Source organism: Phoxinus phoxinus, assembly GCF_949152265.1.
Source record: "Phoxinus phoxinus genome assembly, chromosome: 11".
Taxonomy (NCBI): domain Eukaryota; kingdom Metazoa; phylum Chordata; class Actinopteri; order Cypriniformes; family Leuciscidae; genus Phoxinus; species Phoxinus phoxinus.
The window spans coordinates 4,918,077-4,940,323 of NC_136886.1; the positions used below are offsets into that span (position 1 = coordinate 4,918,077).

General features: G+C 39.5%; 1 protein-coding gene across 13 annotated transcripts in view; it reads left to right on the forward strand.

Moving 5' to 3' along the window:
• The window catches only part of ptprt (protein tyrosine phosphatase receptor type T), a 228,363-nt gene that overhangs the window by 81,974 nt on the left and 124,142 nt on the right, over positions 1-22,247 (forward strand). For all 13 annotated transcript variants that reach the window (XM_079628114.1, XM_079628109.1, XM_079628115.1 and 10 more), the window contains exon 7: positions 13,593-13,886. In XM_079628114.1, the coding sequence (XP_079484240.1) occupies positions 13,593-13,886 (294 nt within the window). The remainder of the gene's footprint in view (positions 1-13,592; positions 13,887-22,247) is intronic.

Below are 22,247 nucleotides of genomic sequence, written 5' to 3' on the forward strand. Positions count from 1 at the left end.
CTCTTAAAAAGTAAAGAACATGTTTAGCAGAAACAGTGTTCATTGGTGATCCATATAATGCAAGTCAATGGCTACCATCACTTCACGAGTCAAAAAAACATATACAGTACAGGCAAAACAGAATGAATAAACTTGACTCCTGACGATACATTAAGGTTTTCTAAAGTCAAACAAGCATTATTTCCAACATTATTACCTGTAATCCACAGCCTCAGCAAACATTCCTGAGCGTGTTCATGAGAGTCTGGAGCGCAAGCTTGCCCTCACATTATCACACATGTGCGGAGAATCTCGCATGTGAGCTGACGCTGTGTTTGTTTACACGTGTAGACACGTGTATTGTATTACTAGTATAGTATTAGTATTACACATATTGTATTAGTCATCAAAATGGTACTACAGTAGTTGTGCTTATCCTGGATGCCAAGATTATGTTGGCTTGCGTGATCCCAATCGGGAAGATTGACTTTTCACAGATTCCCAACGTTTGAGTTCCCGCATATACTGCTGTTTGCCCAGCCTGTGGATTACATGTTGTAAATGATGTTCAGTTTTTTGCACAGACTGATTGTTTTGCTTCATAAGACCTCAAAGTATTGTCAGGAGCCACGGTTTCAGCTAAACATCATCTTTACTGTTCTAATGGAAAAACAAAAACAAAAAAACACACACACTTGGATGTCCTGAGGAGTAAATTAACAGAAAATTTTGTTTTGGGGTGAAATATCCCTTTAAATGGTTTTGTTCACAGGAACAGCATTTATTTGAAAAATATTTTCGTAACATTATAAATGTATTTACTGTCACTTTCAATTAATTAAAAGACTTTCTTTCTGAAAAAAAGAAGAAGAATTTATTACTGTAAAGAAAACCAAGCTTTTGACCCCAAGCTTTTGAATGGTAGTATCAGAATATATCTGAGTATGTTAAAATAAACTGGCAAATAGTTTTTGTCTTGTTTAAAGCATAAAGCATTCCTTTCTTAAATTTAAAGGAGTAATTTTAAAGAATCTTATCACAGCTCATTTTTAATGCGCATTAACACGTCAATCAAGTTTTAAAAAGCAGAGAAACACCATAAAAGACTTTAAGGAACATCGTGGATGAGTTGTATAACTGGTTAAGCATCTGACAGAAAGAGAGAGAGAGAAGGATGGGGTGTAAATATGAGGAAGTGTGCTCAGTTTTGGGCAGGTGCCTGAACTGTAAGTACTGGCCATTGCATTCTCAATCCTCCAGAAAGGTGTCAGCCACTGAATGTATGAGTGTGTTTGGAGGCTGAGGGAGCGCGGGGGAGTAACACACACTGAGAGAGATTAAAACGGTGAGTTTTATAAATGGGGTGCTCACAGAGGGGTGCAGGGGTCATTAATAACCACCGGCTGATGGCTAGGAGAGAGAGATAGAGAGAAAGACAGACAGAGAGGTGGTAGTAATTGTGATATGAGGGAATGTTGCTGCTGGTGACCATGGAAAAGTCCCATTACTTGTCTTTTTTCTTTTCTCATTTTGCTGTTTTATTCTTGTTTGCTTTGGCTCTTTTGGGATTTGCTTTGTAAATATGTTTCCCTTATGCATGCATGTGTCCCCTTTCTTGATTGTTTTCTCAGCCACAGGAACGTTTTATTGCTCACAGGTTGCTCTTTCATAGCTCATGAGTTTTAATGAGTTCACAATTATGTTTCATTACATTACGCAGAGGTGTAGATCTTCTTCAAACAATTAGTTTGTTCTAAACTCCTAAACTTAAACTTTTGCAACTAATTAAGCTTAAATCTTTTGAGATGTACAGACTACAATTTTAAAATGTATTCTATATAGATTAATTTTTGTATTGGTAAATGTTATGCTTGATATAAAGTTTGAAAATCTCCCATTGACTTCCATTCATACGTTCATAATAGGCTACGTGACACACTCATGATGTCATTGAGATATTTATATAGAATTGATATTGGTCTTTTGTCTAACACTTATTTGCATACTGAATTGTGATTGGTTTGACATTCTTGCATAAAGATGAGGCTTCCCCTACAGTATATAGATCCAGAACCTGAAACCTAAACTTTCGTTTACAACTTTAACCGCCTTGCAAGGAAATCTAAGTGTAGTTTAATTATTAGTCTTTTCATGGATGTTTCTCCTAAAGTTAATTTAGACAAATAAATATAGAGACAAATGAGATGATTGTTTAAGTACAGTAAGATATTTTGGTCTTGGTTTGAATATGAAGCACTTGGATATATCTAATTGTATGATGGCCTTATTCTTGTTCGCTGCATGTCTTAATTTTCTAGCAAGATCTGGAAACCAGAATGAGTTAAAGCTCATAGCGCTTTCTCAGTGGTTTTCTAGCACCGTGAATATACAGAAGAGAGATCTCTGATGATAAATACATCATTAACAACTGTTCAGTTCGATTCCGTACACACTGCGGAGAAGTTTTGTAAATGTGTTTGTCACTTTATCAATTTGGTTGTAAAATGCGGTTGTAACTCCTGTAAATTACTGAACTGTGTGCGTACAGAACGGCATTAAGCACTAAAAGGTGAACTGACAACAGAATTTACTACGAATTTGAAGCGTAGCGTTAGTTCTGGCAGGTCACGTCAGTCAAGCTTGCATCAGCTGATCCACGTCTACCTGTAGGAATACGCAGTGGCGCCTCCAGAAATGTTTCATAGGGGTGGCCAGATGAAGCCACTTAAAATCTTGGGGTGGCACACCAAAACAATAAACCATAATTTCAGAATTTTATTCTACTGTTGTAGTAAACCGGCCTGAAGAAAACTATCAGAAAGACTTAAGGAAACTCCTACTGATATACTTTGGTTTATTGTGTTATATTTAACGGACAGTGCATCACGTTGCATGAATTTCTTAAATGAAATAAACAGAGTTCACAAGCAGGTTAATACATACACACACTCCATTTCATCATTGCAAATAACACATATGACTCGACTGACAGAACTAGGAACTAACAGACACATTAAGTAAACTTGTGTGTAGTTTATAAAGTCCAACCTTGCACTTGAAAACAATCTAAACTCTGTTTTTATGACGCAGCTCTTATTGATGCGACTTACCAGCAGCGAGAGATGTGAGACTCTGCTGGTGGTGACGTAGCTCCGCCCGCGATATCACGCACACAAATGCGAGTGATGCAACAGCCAATGTCGAGTTTTCCCAATTAATGCATGAATTTAACAGCATTGTTTAAACTCCGTTACACATATACATGCACCAGCTAACGACGTTAGCTAGGTAACTCTTGTCAAAACGTGTCAAAGACGCATCAAAAAGCTGCTGTAACATATACTGTAACCATTTGGCACTTAAAAAGCACGTCACGACACATAATTCCCTGTCTTCTTTTACTAAAGAATATTGTTTACTTATTTACTTACTGATAGTCTTCGTCTTCTTTCTTAACTTCTTTTAAAATTGTTGACCGACGGGCACGCGCTGAGCTGTTGCTGTCTGAGCGCGTAACAGCGGCATGTACGGAGGGGCGGGGGAGGGGCGGGCTACTGTGTGCGATCGAAGGTCTAGAGCGGCTTGCCTGCCTGGCTGTGCATTAGGGATGAAATGCATAACTGATGCTACTAAAATTTATACTGGCCAGTGGGGTGGCCAGTGGGGTGGCCAGGAGTCGGCCAAGGGTGGCCACGGCCACCCCTGGCCACCCCCTGGTGGCGCCACTGGGAATACGACGCCTATCACTGCATCCCTATGTATAATGAACATTCAGTATTATCAGCACCTTTATCGCCTTGCTCAGGAGCGAATTACCCTCCTCCATCCCCAGCTCCTCCTCTTGTCCAGTCAGGTCTTGGCCTTCTGATATTCCTCTTCGAATCAGACTCCTTTTTCTTGAATCATGTTGAACATTAATAATATCTGCAATACATTCATGTTGGTTCTGTTCTGTTTACCCTAAGGGAGGTTATCGCTGTTCCTGCTCTTGTCCATGCTAGGCTGTATGATGGCCAGAGAGGTCTTGCCCTGAACAGAAACACACCGCCAAACCAAACTGTATGCTAATTGTCTATCATCTTTGACGACAGTGGCCCTGACAGAACTCTTTTTCTTTGGTAAACCTGAACATGCTCTGAGACGTTATTGAGATTCCAGAAGACAAACTTAGGAGACTTAAAACTTAGGGTTATTTTTTTCTCCGGAGGAAGTAGAAGACCTCTCAATTTTCTCTCTGTTTAATCTCCTTTCGTCTTTGAAAAACAATCGAGATGTCTTTTGCCATTTATCTTTCCTGTGGGCAGCACTATCCTGTCATTACTCTTGGTTTCTGCCTCAGACACATTTGGACGTACAATAATTTTCATCTGCCTGCATTATCATCTTTATTTCCTTTTTTCTCTTCCGTTTCTGTTTTCTTATCTCTACTTCAAGCCTATGTGGTGTCAAACCTCTCCCGTTTTTCATATTTAATTTATGCTAATCTGTGTTAAGTAATATTCTTTCTGACAGTCGCTTTTCACTCTCTCATGTCCTCTCTCAATCTCACCCTGATGCAATTTGAACCCAAAACCCTCTGTGCCTTATTAGCCCATTTATACACATTTGCATCACAGTGTCAGAGGCTGAGAGATGTGGGAGAAAGAAGAGTTTTAGTTCATTCTGGGTTATAGTACGTTTGCACAGGTAGGCCTACTTTTGAACCATTTGCACAGGTTATTAAAACAAATCTATGGTTTAAATGAGGATTTTGGAGGGAACTGTTTTTTCTGGTTAATCATTGATATAAAATGAATGCAATTACCATATGTTTATAAAATCTGCTTTATTCTAATGTAGAAATAAACTCCTCTTCTTGAAGATTCACTATCTCTCGTTGAATCCTGGGCCTGTGCGCTGTAACCTCACGATGTGACAGGGGCAGTATGCGCTAGACTAGTTTGTATGCAGGTCTTGGCGTCCCCATGGTTCATGAAACCCCTTTCTGCCTCTGACAAGACATGAGCCCTCAGGGCCCTCCACACCACACTCTCCCCACTGACTCACATCAGCAGAATAATAGCAAGCTCTGTCCAGTATGGCCTTATTGATATGCTGCTGGTCAGCGTTGGACCTTTCATGTGAGGGTGAATGAAAGAGAATAATATAGTGTTGATATAGCTAATGCATTCATAGACAGAGGGCTGGCCTCAGGTGGAGGTGCTAATGACAGGTGACAGCTGTAATCTGGGACTGGCGTAATCTGGATCGATTCTCTGTAGTCTCTTGTTTGGTATGATGTCCGTGTAGTTGATGAAGGACATGTACGGAATATTAACCTACTGTAAAAGAATGCAGCAGACTGCAGATTTTTTCTCAATTCATTTTTAATTTATTTTTATTGGCATTTAATTGAATTGACACAGAAACTGCATTTAAATAAGATTTATTTTGGATTGACAAAGCATAAAAATAAATTAAAGTAACAATAGTGCACATTGAGTAAATAAATAATAATTAACTAATGAAACACTGCTTATAAATAATAAAAATGTTATACTGTTTTATCAATTTCTGTTCCCAATCACTTCCTGTCCTCTCTTTCAAGTTGGCGGCAATTATTTTTAAAAAAATTGAACTATTCTTTTGTTTTATTTGTTAATTATACTGTTCATTCCAATAGTAGCCTATGTAAGATTACAGTTTGTGTTCCAAAGCATGCATTTAAAACAGTATGGTGAAGGTTTTTTTTGTTTGTTTGTTTTTACATTTTGTACCAAAAATTAAATAATCCATCATAAAAAGATCTTGAAAATTATTATTATTTAAATTAAGGCAGTCCTGTGACAAGATAATCTAAATTCATCCAAAATATAAAAACGTACATAATATACATGTAAATAATAAATATTATAAATTATATATAATATTATAAATATATTATTTATAAATATATTTTATTCAGTATTGCAAAGTATCAATAAAAAAAGAGCTCAATCTAATAAAAAAAATTCATTTGTATGCGTATTAAAATATTGTAAAACATTAAGCAACATGCTAATATCACAATATTGGAATTAAGTGTGAGTTGTTTGGGATGTGCGTACTGATTTTCAGCCTATGTAGAGCGTTCCACATCAATTATTTATGAGGTGCCATGTTAGGCAGCTGTCTATGTAGCTCACTAGGTTTTGGAACAGAGCTTATGTGTGGTTTCAGGATATATTAGATAGAAATACAGCATGATCATATAGAGTTTCAACACAATTCTGTCTGCCAACATCGCTGGTCTGTGTGCATTTTTTGAGAGAGGTGTTTATGTGTGTGATGGTGATGGTGGCGATGCACTGAGTTATCTACACACCGACAGAGAGAAGTATTAGTGAAGGATTTTGGAAGTCTGTGTGTGTGTCCGTAGACTGCCTGCGAGTGGGCTTCACTACAGAGATGGATTAGAGCGCAGTAATACTACAGCCCAGATAAGCAGGAGCCGAGGAGTTAGCACTTCAAACACTCCCAGCCACTTTATTTGTCTGTGTGAATATTTATTTATTTAGTTTGATGCACTGCTCTCCAAGTAACCGAGACTTCAAAGTATACGCAGCATACAGTATGCATTGAAATACATCTTTCACAGAATCTCCATGTCATAGGAATACAGTAGTTCTGTTCCAAAAACCTAGTGAGCCTACCTAGATAACACAGTCTCACCCCAAAACGTCACATACTGATGGGTCTTGACCATACGTCAACATACGACGAAAAGGGTACCCCTATAACGTCCATGTGTGACGATTCGGGTATGGTTGGGTTTAGGTATGCGTTAGGGTACCGCTAGGAGGCGCTGCTGGTGCGCTTATGTCTGCGTCTCATATTGACGTTATAGGGGTACCCTTTTCGTCATATGTTGACGTATGGTCAAGACCCGTCAGTATATGACGTTTTGGGGTGAGACCGGGTTGACCTAGATAGTATTTGAAGTCATCGTAGGTGAGCTATGGATAGAAAGGCTGCAGAGAGTATAATGAATATAAGACAGACCACTTATAGAAAAATAAAGTGGAAGAATCACAACACTCCATATGGTGGCGTATATAAGTTACTCCTTTCAATTAAAAGAGCCCATGTTTTCTCTACAACACTCTGAAAGTCATTTAATAACAATTTATTATACAATTGTTGTCAGATGTTATTGCTCAACTTATTTTTAATAAAACAAACAGTTTAAGAGATGTTGGGATAAACTTTGTTTGTGCATAAGTAGAAAATAGCCAAGAAGGTTGCAAAGTGAACTGACTTTTAAAAAAAAATAGCATAATGCATATTCTTTACAGAGAATGCAATCCCAGAAAGCATTGTGGCAATCTAAGGGTACGTTTACACAACTGCGATATACTAAATCCGGAAAGGTTTGTGTTTTTCGTGTACAAGCGACAGCAAAAATGGGAAAACGACTAAAAACATTTTTATGCCAGGCCAGTAGGTGGCGATGTCACTTTGTAAAGAAACACTACACACATAGACTGAACACATAATACCAATGGACATGACGTCACAGTTTTCACAAATTTGTGTTTTTTGTAGTTTACATGGAGATGGTAACATTATCGTTTTCAAACACTTTTTTTTAACTAAAAAAATTTTTTTTAGCCCCCCAAAACGCCGTTTTCATGTACATGAACGGCCAAAATGCATAATATGTTTTCCATTTTTAGTTGAAATCAGTGTCGTGTAAACGGCCCCTCAATGAAGAAGTTATTTCAAGATAGTGTTCAAGTCTAGAAAATCTTTTTATGCATATTAGAGTATATTGTATCTTTAGCTTAGCATCATTTTTATCTCAAGGTCACGGAATCAGTTGTATGTAAAGTTTTATTGTGTCCTTCACATAAGCAGTGCTGTTTGTGTAGTTATTATACCTTTGTATCGGTCTTTAGTCCTAAAACATGCTCTATGCAAATATGCAATTGCATCAACACAATTCTTTATCTAATTTTATTGAATATGAATGTAAATTGTCTTCTGCAGTCAGTTTTGTATAGTTAAGGTCTGTGTTTGCATACGTTTCAGGCCTTATGAGTCTCCGTTTCGGCCTCTGAAGGCAGTAGAACAGAGATTGTGTGTGTGTGTGCAAGTGTGATTTACGTCTCACTGAGTCCAGAGATGTTTTTAGAGCTGAATTTTGAATTTTATGCACAGGTGTCCTCAGCATGCCGCCTTTGAACAGCGCGGTTTGGTGAATTCAGTCTAGCGAAAGACGCCTCCTCCCTTATTTTCACTCTCTCCCTCACTTGTCATCCGTTCCCTGTGCATTGCTTTTATTTGTCCAGACCTGATGTACTTCTTCAGAAAGAGGGTTTGAAGAGCCTTCACTCACCTCACGCTGTTCTTACTGCGCTTGTATGTTTACAGCGTTCCTCCTCTGTATTTCTCTTGTTCCCTGCTCTTCCACAATGCTCAATATGGTGTTTTGATTAAAGCATTCTGCAAGGGCATTCAACAGAAACCTCTCTAACACCAATGCACAACTAAAAAAAAAAAAAAATAATAGAAGGGAATTAGTTTTTAGATGGAAGGAAGAAAAAAGGGGAAATGTAGTTCCTCGCCCTGACAAAGAGAGTCAAACCTCCAAAGAGAGACTGCATCAAGGGATAAGGGTCAGGTCAAAGGCACAGACTGCATCTCCCGTCTGGTTCCCCTGAGCCATTCTTCCGAGGTTTGATCCAAACAATAAAGTGAATGAGACGAAACTACTGTCTAAGTCACTCAGAAGAGTTTCCCATGAGACTGCAGGTATAGAGGATGGAGGATCTGTGAGGGTGCTGCTGAGGTCTGATGTATAGATGTGCAGAGAGCTTGCTATTGAGAGTTTTGCTGTTTTTTTGTGCATAATGTCATGCAATTCTTAAATTAAACGAAGGTTGCTGTTTGTACAACATATTAGACGTGTGTTTTTCAATGATAAAAACAACAATTCATCTTATGTGGAAGAGCCTGACATGATGCTAAATTGAGGTTCAAGGTTTGTGTGTGTTTGTGTTATAGAGATGGGTGATATAACTGACCGAAAAATAATAAAAATAAGCTTTTTGACAATATTTTATCTATGGGGTCATTAAGATTTTGTTTTAATAAAATAATCATTTTATTCAGCTAGGATTAATTTGATCGAAAGTGACAGTAAAAACGAAATATTGTTATTTCAAATAATTGCTGTTCTTTTGAACTTTATGTGAACTTAAAATCTCAGCACAGCTGTTTTCAACATTGATAATAATCAGAAATGTTTCTTGAGCAGCAAATCAGCATATTAGAATGATTTCTGAAGGATTATGTGACACTGACTGGAGTAATGATGCTGAAATTTCAGCTTTGATCACAGGAATAAATTACATTTTAAAATATATTCAAACAGTTATTTAAAATTATATTATAATTAAATACTATTTCACAATATTTCTGTTTGTGCTATTTCTGATAAAAAAATATTAAACGTGTGTGTATGTATATACATATACATATTTTTTGTGCACCAATGAATTATTCGCAATAAGACCAGGAAAATTTATAATTTCATTGACACATTGCCTACAAAACATGCGTATGCATCAGTTGAAATGTGGATATGAAGAAACACTCCAGTTATAGGTTAAATCTAACTGTCTCACACTGTGGCCATATTCTCTGTCTATTTCTTGGCTCTTGGTCTCTGTTGAATCGGTTGTTCCGACAGGTGAAAAACCAGATTGCAATTATTGTTGTTTCACAGCTACAAATTCCCATTTGACGGTGCAGCTCATCTCTCTCTCCCCCAGCTCCGCTATCAGACAGACCCGGTGGGCTTTGATCAGATAGCGGGGTTGGATTTCTGGAGATTTCCTGCAAATCCAGCTGGTTTTAAAACCTCCCTGCGGACACCAGGTGATAAAGGATAAAATTACAGGGGTGTTCGGCCACATGGACACAAACACACCTGCACGGGGGCTGCGAGCCGACTCCAATAACCACATTGCTGCTTATATTCCTGAACGTATGGCAAAGTATGAGTGGAAATGGGAATGAACTTTACGTATCGAGGGAATTTGATAAGAAAAGACGTGAGGGAGTGTTTAGGATTGTGCTTTCTCACGCACATGAACTTCTACACTTGAAATAGTAAATAGTGTGTGCAGGAAACCTCTTATGTCTGTAGGAAATGGGTTTTCCTGGAGTGAAAGGGACCCCTGGTGAATGGGTAATGCTCCTTTTGTTATCTGTATCCATACTGTGTGGCAGTGTGTGTCTAGTCTGTCTGAGCTTAGCATATTTCCTTAGTTATTCTCATCTTGCGTGAATGATAGTATTTGAGAGAATTTACTGACATCAGAACTAGAGAATTTAAAAGGTAGCTGAGATTAACTGAACCGAAGCCTGTGTGTCATATATTTGCCTTTTTCTGCGGAAGTATTTCTATACAAGCACTCCCTCTCTATCTTCTTGCACTTTCAATTATTAGTTGCTGTTTGTCATGATACTAAAATATCTTATTTCTTTGTCAAAACTGTTGCTTCCTAAAAGCAATAAGTGACCTGAATGGCTCTACAAAGTATGCAATAGACATCAAATGTTTTAACATTCCCATATTGAACATCTGTTGATCTCTCTAGCCACAAACCACTGTGCTAATCAACAACCACATTATATATACACATCATCAGGGCTGGAAGCTCAAAATAGTTTGTCAATCATCCAGAGCACAATAACACTCAGCCAATCATCAACAAGCAATCATCAAGATTCAGCCAGTCATCAACAGCATCCAAACCTCAGTTCAATCCAGCTGCAATCATAAATGTGCAATCCAAAAACACTCCACTAATCGCCGAGTTTATCAACTGCAGGACCATAAATGCCCACGCCAGGACAATGTGCTGACATAAAGACTGCTGAAAGTGCATTAAACGATGGAAGTGGATTAATGGTTTGAACAAAGGCACTATTTCAAAATTGCAATTTAGATGTGACGGCTACCTTGATGAACAACACGCTGGCGTTCATTCATATGATAAATAAGACATTGTCCATGAGCAATATCTCATTTCACACTAAAGTGTTGAAGATGTTTGCAGTCATTATTACTGGGGCTTACTAAAGCAAATTATGGTTGGGTTAGGGATTTGAACCATATGCTTAAAACACCTGTGCTTCAGTATTACATGTATATTAGACTCAATAAAGTCAATAAAGGCTAAATAATAAATTAATAGATTTGTATTAAATTAGTCTAAAAAACAGAATATCATAGAGACATACGGACAGTTTCTGCAGAAAAATGTAAAATACAAAGTTTTTCTCGTTTCTTGTCTTTTTTTGTGGTAATCTCTGTTTACTTTTTATTATTCCACCTTCCTTCCTGTTATCATTTTTATTTTCTCCCACCTTCATTTTCATTTCAAGCACTAAACGCTCTTAAGCTTCGGAGGTTGACGGGTCACGTCTAAACTCTTCTCCGAGTCAGAGCGTATCCTTTCGGGCAGCTGAGGGAGTCAGTGGTTATCAGCTGTGGGTAAATGGGCTTTGGTAATCTGGCTCAGTTGATTACATGGCACAGTAGAGACAGCAGCCTCTCATTAGAGTGGGCCTGGGTGGCTCTTCCATGCTCGGATGAACCCTTCATGCACTGCTACTCACCTCTAACCCTGGATTAGTGTCTGTCTGCCCCCTCTCCTGCTGAGAGAGAGTGCCAAGAAGACGATTAGAAGATGGAAGCCAGGAACTGAGAAATAAAACAATAAAATAAAATAAAAATATTTGTTCTGTTTTTACATCAGGGACATATCATATGCATTTGGAAACAATATTGTTTGAACTGATTGAATTGTTTCATTTTATGAAGAAAATGTTAGTTTTGGTGGCTGTCTGGTTGCCAGGTCATTACTAAGGTGTTCTGAGAGGTTGCCAGGGCTTCGCTATGTGGTTGCTAAGGTTCTTTTATTTACTTGAAATCAAACAAGCCTGTAAAATTAAGGAAGGAATGAAGGAAAAGGGAGAAAGGAAGGAAGATAACAGAATGAAAGAAGAAAATGGAGAAATGAAGAAAGAAAGGAAGAAAATTGAGAAAGGAAAAAAAGGGAGAAGGGGAGAAAGGAAGAAGAAATATGGAGAAAAGAAGAAAGGAAGGAAGGAAAATGCAAGAAAGGGGAAAAACGATTGAAGAAAAAATGGAGAAAGTTAAAAAGAAAGAAAAGGGGAGAAAGGAAAGATTGAAGGTTAAAAATGGAAAGGAGAAAAGAAGAAATTAAGAAAAAAGAAAGAAAGAAAGAAAGAAATAAAGAGAAAGAAAGAAAAAAGAAAGAGAAAGAAAGAAAGAAAGAAAGAAAGAAAGAGAAAGAAAGAAAAAAAGAAAGAGAAAGAAAGAAAGAAAGAAAGAAAGAGAAAGAAAGAAAAAAAGAAAGAGAAAGAAAGAAAGAAAGAAAGAAAGAAAGAAAGAAAGAAAGAAAGAAAGAAAGAAAGAAAGAGAAAGAAAGAAAGAAAGAAATGTATGAAGGAAGAAGGGATTAGGAAAGTATCCTAAAAAGGAGGACAACAAAGAGTTGGAAGGAAGGTACGGAGTAAGAAAGGAAAGAAAGCAGGAAGGAAACTAGATGGAGGAAGGAAAGATGAAGGAAGAAATCAAGAGCATAAGGAAGTAATGAAGAAGTCAAAGCAGGAATGAAGGAAGGAAAGAGGCAAGAAACAAAGAAGTATTGTTTACCTTTCTCAGGTTTGAGGGTAAATCTGAGGTGCTCAACGGCAGAGAGAGAGAGAAAGAAAGAAGGAAGAGACGGGCAGAGACAGGAAGTTAATGCAGTGCAAGCCATAAGCTGTCTCCAGTGGATTTAATGTGAGTGGGTTAGAAGCGATGGAGAAAGAGAGAGGAAGAGAGAGAGCTTAGCTAAGTGTTTAGGGAAAAGCTATAGCCCACCTTCTCAACTGGGATTCCAGGAAACGTTTCATTCCATTTATTCTAACAATTCTGCCGGCCAAGCAAGTCTGTGTGATATCCCTTAATGAGCTCCAAAGCTTCGGCCGCACGCTTCACTGTAATTCCAGCCTTCATTTTCCTCTCACCATTTTGCACTACAAAGGCAAATGAAATGATGGCTGAATACAGTGTAATAGTGAAGCGAGATTACTTGCTACAGCCCTTAATTGCTCTTTCAACAACTTTTTACATTTGCTGAAAAATGATTGCCCGCGATGGCTCATGAACATTAGTGCAGTCACTTTATTTCTTTAAATATGTATTTGTTCATATACTGTATTAAAGCTGCTTGGTTTTGCTCATAATAGTTTGCATTAGATTGTAAACGTTTTGTGTGCTATTGATGAAGAATAATCAAAAATACGGATAAAATATGGATTATAGATCGAATGCACATATTTTGTTGCACTATAGTGCTAAAAAGCTTTTCGATGTAAAGTGCAAAAAAAAAAAAAAAAAGACAATCAATCAACACATTTCAATAATTATGTCGTCTTAATTTGTAAGTAGGAACTTCCCAGAAGGACATGAAGGTAGCATAATTATAAAATGATGCTGATGCATGAAAGTTGGTTGTGTGGTGATTATTAAAGAGAACCTGATGTTAACTTTCTTTCTTCTTCTTCTTCAGCGCCCCCCACACCTATTGCTCCTCCTGAGCTTCTTGCAGTTGGCGCCACCTACTTGTGGATCAAACCAAACGCCAACTCCATCATCGGCGATGGCCCCATCATCCTGAAAGAGGTGGAGTACCGCACCACCACTGGGAACTGGGCCGAGACGCACGTCGTGGATGCGCCGACTTACAAGCTCTGGCATTTGGACCCGGATGTGGAGTATGAGATTAAAGTTCTTCTGACCCGACCTGGAGAGGGTGGCACTGGGCCACCGGGACCGCCCCTCATCACTCGGACCAAATGTGCTGGTAAGTGTCTGTATACTGTACACAATGCGATGAAATGAGCAATGTAATAGATCAATGTGTGGAGAGGTTAGCAGTAACATACTTGTTTCTGGTTGCTGCTCTTCAGTGTTTTTCTCGTTCCACAAAGGAAACTCAATTACTACAAGAAAGTGCCCATTCTGTTTGTTTCATTGGATCACCCCTAAAGCATCTACGTTTTTTACTGTAAATGCAGGAGCTGTGTGTTATTAGTGGTTAAACCACTATTTGTTTTTTATATACTGTATTTACTGAATTCCCAGAGGCTTGTGTAATATTTGCATATGAGGTTTTTGAGTTTTGTTGAATTTTAACAAGCCTTTATTTAGAAATTAATTTACATAACATGAAAAAACATAACTCAAAAAACAATACACACAGCTATTATGTTGAAGTTAGTGTTGATTTAAAATCCTTGTACATACCAATATTTGTATAATACACTGCCATTCAAAGCTCTGAGGTCGGTAAGATCTTTTAATTTTTGAAGAAAAGGAAATCAATACTTTTATTCCGCAAGGATGGATTAAATTGAGCAAAAGTGACTGTAATACATTTATAATGTCACAAAATATATATTTTTTTAAATAAATGCTGGATCATGTGACACTGAAGACTGAGGTAATGGCAGAGTGAGTGAATAGACAGCGCTTAAGTACCCTTTATCAGTCAGCAGACACCTACAAAGAAAAGCTAGAAAAGGGAGAAAATGAGAACATGTTATTGTCTAGTTTCCTGATGAGATATAGGGAGAGACTGGGGTGATTTGATATGATTTATGAGGGGGTGAAGGTGTTAGTTGTAATGATAATTGACATTGTTACATTTCCACTGCAGAATGATGGCGGGGAGCAGGAGAGAAGACAAAGGCTGTGGGTGGGAACAATTTTCGGGTGTAATTATAAACGCAGTAGGGTGGCATGTGGAGCGGCGCTCAAATAGACAGATACACTCTTGATCTGATAAAGTGACAGGTAATGAGATGATGGGAGCAGATGAGAGAGCCCTAGGAAGTAGGGAAGTCTGTGATCCAGGTGAAGGAAGTCACCGTGTGTGTGAGTGTGAGATCCAGGTGAGGGTTATGTGATGAAGGAGCTGGATTGTTATTGATGACACAGTGGGGGAGATCCAGAGAGGCTCTCTCTCTCTCTCTCTCTCTCTCTCTCTCTCTCTCTCTCTCTCTCTCTCTCTCCTCTCACACTCCCTCATTCTCTTTTCCTCTACCTTACTTCCTCAGATGCTTTCATTATTTGACATGATCATGCATACATGTATGTGCATGTGCGGGTGCTCACACATTGGCTCTCATAAACTCAACCCGATGGACATCCGGAGGCAGAGACAGGGTTGTGCACCATTCAGAATTGAATCGAGAATGCGTTTTAGATTCCTAGTCAAAGAAAAGCAAACTTTGTTAAGACAAACTAGTTTAGATAGATGGATGAATGGATGGATGCCTATAGAAATGAGCTTTTATGGACCAGGGTGGAACAACAGTTACGTTTTCCAGCACTAGTACTTTAGTACATTCCTCACTCTGTTATTCCAAGACTAATTTAAATTGAACATGAATTGAAAGGGAGCCATGAATTTGCACAACCCCGTTCCTTACAAATTTGGCCTCTGTATTTTTATTAACATATTTACCTTGAAAATGTCAAAATTTGATTTGGATAACCCAAAAGTAAAGAAAAGTAGTTACTTTATAAATCCCTGTTCTGGTGTGACGTGCACAGCACTTCTGGTTTTGTTGAAGCAAAAAAATATGCACGTTTCGTAAAGGTGAAGGTGTGTTGATGACGAATTTTCACCATCCCTTTTTTTTATTGTTCTAGAGTATTTGCCCATGGATATGTGTGCTTGTTTCAGATTTTTACTCGTCCAGGTGAGACTGTTCTGCATAATCAGTGCGTTCATGCCAGCTCACCGCAGGTAGCCGTCTATTAAATATATACACACACTCGCACACATATTTGATCCAATGAAGTTGCTTCCAGCCGACAGCACTGATCTTCCTTGTCCTTCCAATTCAATTTTTCTCCTCCGCTCTGCAGCACAGGAGCTCTATTGGTATGCTAATACAGTCGCACAGAAGTGTGTCCTCTTTAAAATACACCAGCAGACTGGAGGGTGTCATTGTATGCGTACAGAAACACACACGCATACATCTTGCCTTTCTGTTTCAATATTTACTCAGAAATACAAGGATAGTATTGCATGTAAACAATACAGCTGCTATACTTAGTGCAGGACTTAGAATCAGAACTTAGCAACCACATAACAATGACCTGGCAACCATTCACAACACCTTAGCAACCGCATAGCAAAGTATTACATTTTCTCTCTAATTTCCCTGTTAGTATGTTTTAGGGTTAGAGATGGCGAGTCACTATTTTCTACTTCATCTTTGCAGCTGACACTGACTCAGAACACACTAGTTTATTAATAAATAATTAAAATGTCTCCTTGCAATTTTTTTCCGACACATTAATAATCATTACTTTTGCCGGTGCTTTGCAGCTAGCTTTATGTGTGCGCTTGAGCGCTATATTACACATATATATTAAAGGCTCATGGTTCTCTCCAGTATTTGAGTAATTAATTTAATATAAATGTGCGATTAGTCAACTAATGGCTGAAAAGAACGACATCTAGTCGACTAGAAACATCTTTAGTCTCGGGCAGCCCTAGTGTGTTTACACCTGTTATTTTACAAGCCATGTCCACACTTTATATTGTACAAGACCTACAAATATAAACCCCAGGACACATAATGTTTGTATTTTACCTTCATACACTTTCTGTAATGGAACAAAACCACAAATGTCCCCGGTGACACGCTGCCCTTGAGATTCCAGCTACAGCCTATCTAATGAGCTGGAAGCCAGGCATCTAACTCACACGATTCTGACTCTTGCCCGCAGCACAATGAGCTCTTCAACTTTTGGTGTATAAGGGTCCAATTGGCATTCAGGTACCACAAAAAAAAAGTCTATGGCTTTATCAAATATCCACACTGTCTAAAATTGCTGATATAGCAGGAGAGTTTGAGGGATAATAAGAGCGAGAGAGGTCAAAGAACGCAATGATAAGGCTGATTGCAGCACCTATCAAAGCCTCGTGAGCCACGTTTGTGTGTGGAGATCAATGTGAAATCCACTGTCAGCTTTCATCGCATCAGGCAGGGAGGCATTTTAGGAGTGAGAGGACAGGACAGACAGAGGGATTGGGGAGAGGTGAAGCGTGTCGGAAAGAACATGTGTTTATGAAGTGACGGCACTGTCTACCTGTCACACACGCATGCGCGCACACACAGCGGTGCACATCTGTCACACAGCACTGATTAGAGCAGACAGGTGTGGAGGTGTTGGCCAGGTGAGTTCTGCTTGAGGAACTGTGTGTGTGTGTGTGTGTGTGTGTGTGTGTGTGTGTGTGTGTGTGTGTGTGTGTGTGTGTGTGTGTGTGTGTGTGTGTGTGTGTGTGTGTGTGTGTGTGTGTGTGCTGCAGGAAAATTAATGTGTCATGACAAAGGATGGACACACACTTTTCAGGGCTCTTGTTCTGGTATTGGACATGCTTCAGTTAGTATTACCCATAAGTCAATGCAGCGTGTCAAACTTTGACACAAGCTATAGAATTTGGTTGCACCCGTTTTTAAGGTGTCTGTGTTAGTGTAATTAAACATGTAAGTACAGAGTAATAATAATGAACTACATGTATTAGGGTGTGGTTAAGTTTAGTTGCATAAGTATTACTTTAGTAACTACATGTAACAGGTGTAACTGCTAAAAATGCTAAAAAGTATCGTTGTCATCACAGGGATAAATTACTTTTAAAATATATTCAAATGGTTGTTTTAAATTGTAATAATATTTCACAATATTACTGAATAGATAGCTTATCCATTCCAGTATACCTCAGATTTATGCCGTTATCCTATCCTCTTAATCAGGCCATGATCACAGAAAGGCACCCACTATCCACTATCTGATATTGACTCAGTAATATTAATATTGTTCGAGTCAGTGAAGGAAGTGTTGGATAAGATGAAAATACTGTTGACAGTTGAGATCTATTACAATAACTTTCCTGCAGTTCAGCCTCTCATCTACAGCACTGCTGTAATCCTTCGGGATATATCCGCAGTTTCACAGACTTACTAGCAGGATTCATACGGAAAGATAAATAATATTGCTCTTTCTTTCCTTTTTCTTTTCTTTGCATCTGACCTTTCATGCTGTCTTTGTTTTTTTAATTCATATATTCAATTTACTCATTAATTTTGTCTTCCTTCCTTCCTTCCTTCCTTCCTTCCTTCCTTCCTTCCTTCCTTCCTTCCTTCCTTCCTTCCTTCCTTCCTTCCTTCCTTCCTTCCTTCCTTCCTTCCTTCCTTCCTTCCTTCCTTCCTTCCTTCCTTCCTTCCTTCCTTCCTTCCTTCCTTCCTTCCTTCCCTCTCTCCTTTCTTCCTTCCTTCCTTCCTTCCTTCCATCTTTCCTTCACTCCTTCCCTCCCTCCCTCCTTCATTCCTTCCTTCCCTCCTTCCCTCCTTCATTCTTCCTTCCTTCCTTCCTTTCTTCCCTCCCTCCCTCCTTCCTTCCTTCCTTCCTTCCTTCCTTCCTTCCTTCCTTCCTTCCTTCCTTCCTTCCTTCCTTCCTTCCTCCCTTCCTTCCTTCCCTCTCTCCTTCCTTCCTTCCTTCCATCTTTCCTTCCTTCCTTCCTCCCTCCCTTCCTTCCTTCCTTCCTTCCATCTTTCCTTCCTTCCTTCCTTCCTTCCTTCCTTCCTTCCTTCCTTCCTTCCTTCCTTCCTTCCTTCCTTCCTTCCTTCCTTCCTTCCTTCCTTCCTTCCTTCCCTCCTTCCCTCCTTCCTTCCTTCCTTCCTTTCTTCCCTCCCTCCCTCCTTCCTTCCCTCCTTCCTTCTTTCCTTCCTTCCTTCCTTCCTTCCTTCCTTCCCTCCTTCCCTCCTTCCTTCCTTCCTTCCTTCCTTCCTTCCTTCCTTCCTTCCTTCCTTCCTTCCTTCCTTCCTTCCTTCCCTCCTTCCCTCCTTCCTTCCTTCCTTCCTTCCTTCCTTCCTTCCTTCCTTCCTTCCTTCCTTCCTTCCTCCCTTCCTTCCTTCCCTCTCTCCTTCCTTCCTTCCTTCCATCTTTCCTTCCTTCCTTCCTCCCTCCCTTCCTTCCTTCCTTCCTTCCATCTTTCCTTCCTTCCTTCCTTCCTTCCTTCCTTCCTTCCTTCTTTCCTTCCTTCCTTCACTCCTTCCCTCCCTCCCTCCCTCCCTCCTTCATTCCTTCCTTCCTTTCTTCCTTCCTTCCTTCCTTCCTTCCTTCCCTCCTTCCCTCCTTCCTTCCTTCCTTCCTTTCTTCCCTCCCTCCTTCCTTCCCTCCTTCCTTCTTTCCTTCCTTCCTTCCTTCCTTCCTTCCTTCCCTCCTTCCCTCCTTCCTTCCTTCCTTCCTTCCTTCCCTCCCTCCCTCCCTCCCTCCTTCCTTCCTTCCTTCCTTCCTTCCTTCCTTCCTTCCTTCCTTCCTTCCTTCCTTCCTTCCTTCCTTCCTTCCTTCCCTCCCTCCCTCCCTTTCTTTCTTTCTTTCTTTCTTTCTTTCTTTCTTTCTTTCTTTCTCCCTCCCTCCCTCCCTCCCTTCCTCCCTTCCTTCCTTCCTTCCTCCCTCCCTCCCTCCCTTCCTCCCTCCCTCCCTCCCTCCCTTCCTTCCTCCCTCCCTTCCTTCCTTCCTTCCCTCCCTCCCTCCCTTCCTTCCTTCCTTCCTTCCTTCCTTCCTTCCATCCACTGCTTTCTTTATACCGCTCTAAATCTTCCCCTCTGCCTTTTTGTTTTTGTCCTGCTCTATCACCATCTGTGGCACTGACATATTCAGGTCTAAAGATCTCTCATCAATTCATTCTTTCTCTTCTCTTCCATCCAGAACAATTGATGGATAGACTGTAGTCCTCTGCTTGACTCTCCAGCAAAGTGGATTTATTTGAATATATTTCCACATCACTCACGATAAATCCTCATCCTCTGCAGGGGCAGGAAGATGGAGGTGATAATGTGTGTGTTCTTAATTGCTGAATATCCATTGAAGTGACTGTGCTGCTCTTAATATTTAATATAGCAATTTTTCACAAAAAAAGAAAAAAAAAAAGCTCTCAGTGGCAATATCTCATCTTTTTATCCCCTCGCTATAAATTCTACGCTGAGATCTTAAAGCAAATTTATTCTACCTGTAGACGGTCCTTCATCATCATTTCATCATCACACATACACACACACACACACACACACACACACACACACACACACACACACACACACACACACACACACACACACACACACACACACACACACACACACACACACACACACACACACACACACACACACACACACACACACACACACACCTAAGTTCAATTACCATGCCCTCTCTAGCCTGAAACCTTGAGATAAAGCCTGTCACAAAGAACCTCTTTGATTTGCTGTGGCCTTTGGGACAATTTTTTTCTTAAATTTATGACATTTTAAAACACCTCCGCTTTATGAGTTAATTACCAACATATTTCTGAGTTAGAGGGCCTAATGTGTCTTCTGGCTTATGTCCTAACATTATGAACGGATAAGCTCTGAGATACCTGCACTCTGCATTCCATCAGTTAATGATATTAGATATATGCAGAGATTCGGGCAGCTTAGCGTGTCCTTTACTGTCTTTAGCACTGTTCGTATGGAATCAGCAGGAATCTATTGCTGATACAGTACCTTTAAAGGGGTCATGACATGAGAAACCAAATTTGCCTTGATCTTTTGGTATATAAGAGGTCTTTGTACAATTAAAACGTCCTGCAAGTTTCATAGCTTAAGACGTCCTCCCCATTATAAACGAATAATTTATTTAATCAAGCTCTAAATACAGCTCGTTCTGGATCCATGGTAAGAAGTGACGTCACGGTACGAAGTGACGTACCAGCGTTTGCATATGACCGCCTCCATGCACAAGACAACTACGCTTAAAGCGCAAGGCAACTACGCTCATTTCGTATCGTTGTCGCGCCCGCGCGCTGCACGCCTCACAAGCGTTCAGTCGACGGAGAGCGAGTGGGTCTGTGTACAGGGAAATTACGATGCCGCAGATGTGCTGTTCCTGGCTGTGGACAAACAACATCTTTGAATACGCTGCCTAAAGATCCAGACGTCAGGGAAAAATGGATGCACTTTATTTTTTGCGGACGTCTCAGTCACGGCAGTGTTAGTTTAAGTGTTTGTTCTATACATTTGAAGGATGACTGTTTTGAGAACAAATCCCAAAATGATGCTGGCTTTGCCAGAAAACTGTTGCTCAAAGATAAGTCCGTGCTGACTATTCTGGGCTCAACAACGACGACGCAAACTGTAAGTAATGTATTTAAAACTTTAAACTACTTTTTAAATACGCCGAATCCGCAAATGTTCTGGCTGGGGGCGTTAATAATTGATGCATAGGCACTGACGTTAGCCAATCATAACAGTGGGCGTTAACACTGAACTCTTAAAGGGGAAACACCCCCAAAACAGACTGTTTGAATCAGAGGATGAGAAACTGGGTGGGAAAAGGTCATAAATCACTACATTTTAAAAGTTTTTTGTAAAAAAAACTATAGTAATACTATATTTGCACCTAAGGGAACATAATAATAAAATAAAAAAAACCATGTCATGACCCCTTTAAAATTCAATGTCATTTTATCAACCCAAGAAAAAAATGCCTGTGGTGACATTTCTGCAAATTTGAAAACGTTTATTCTTGCACATTTTGCGAAACTTTCAAAGCGAAATGTCTAGTGAGTGGCAATAAAAGTGCATCCAGTTTTACCCAAAACATAAACGTGAAATCGTGAAGCAACATCTTATTACGTTGATTATTGTAGCTATCATGGACCATCGTAAATTAAATGTCCGATGAGTGGCGCTAAAAAGGTTAATGCTCTAAAATGTAATTAAAAATGTAACCCAACGGCTGGGTTTGTCCATATTTGACCCAAAGTTGGGGTTTAAATAACACAAAAATTGTTTATCAACCAAGCAACCGTGCTGCATTAGACAAGACACACACATGGAGCTGGTTATGTGATGCAAACATCAAAATTTATTATTTTACAAGAGATTTGAGGTCAAATATATTTAAGGAATTGCAGCAAAATGATAATCTTCATTTATCGATAATCTGCCCTGTGATTATAATTCGTGTGAAAAGGAGTAAATGTTGTTGGTGTTTTATGGCCACTAGAGCCGCTTTTCCAGCATCGGGCCGAACCATTCTCATCACTTACCCACTTAAAGTATAACTGGAACGGTTCATTACCATTCTTAGAACCGTT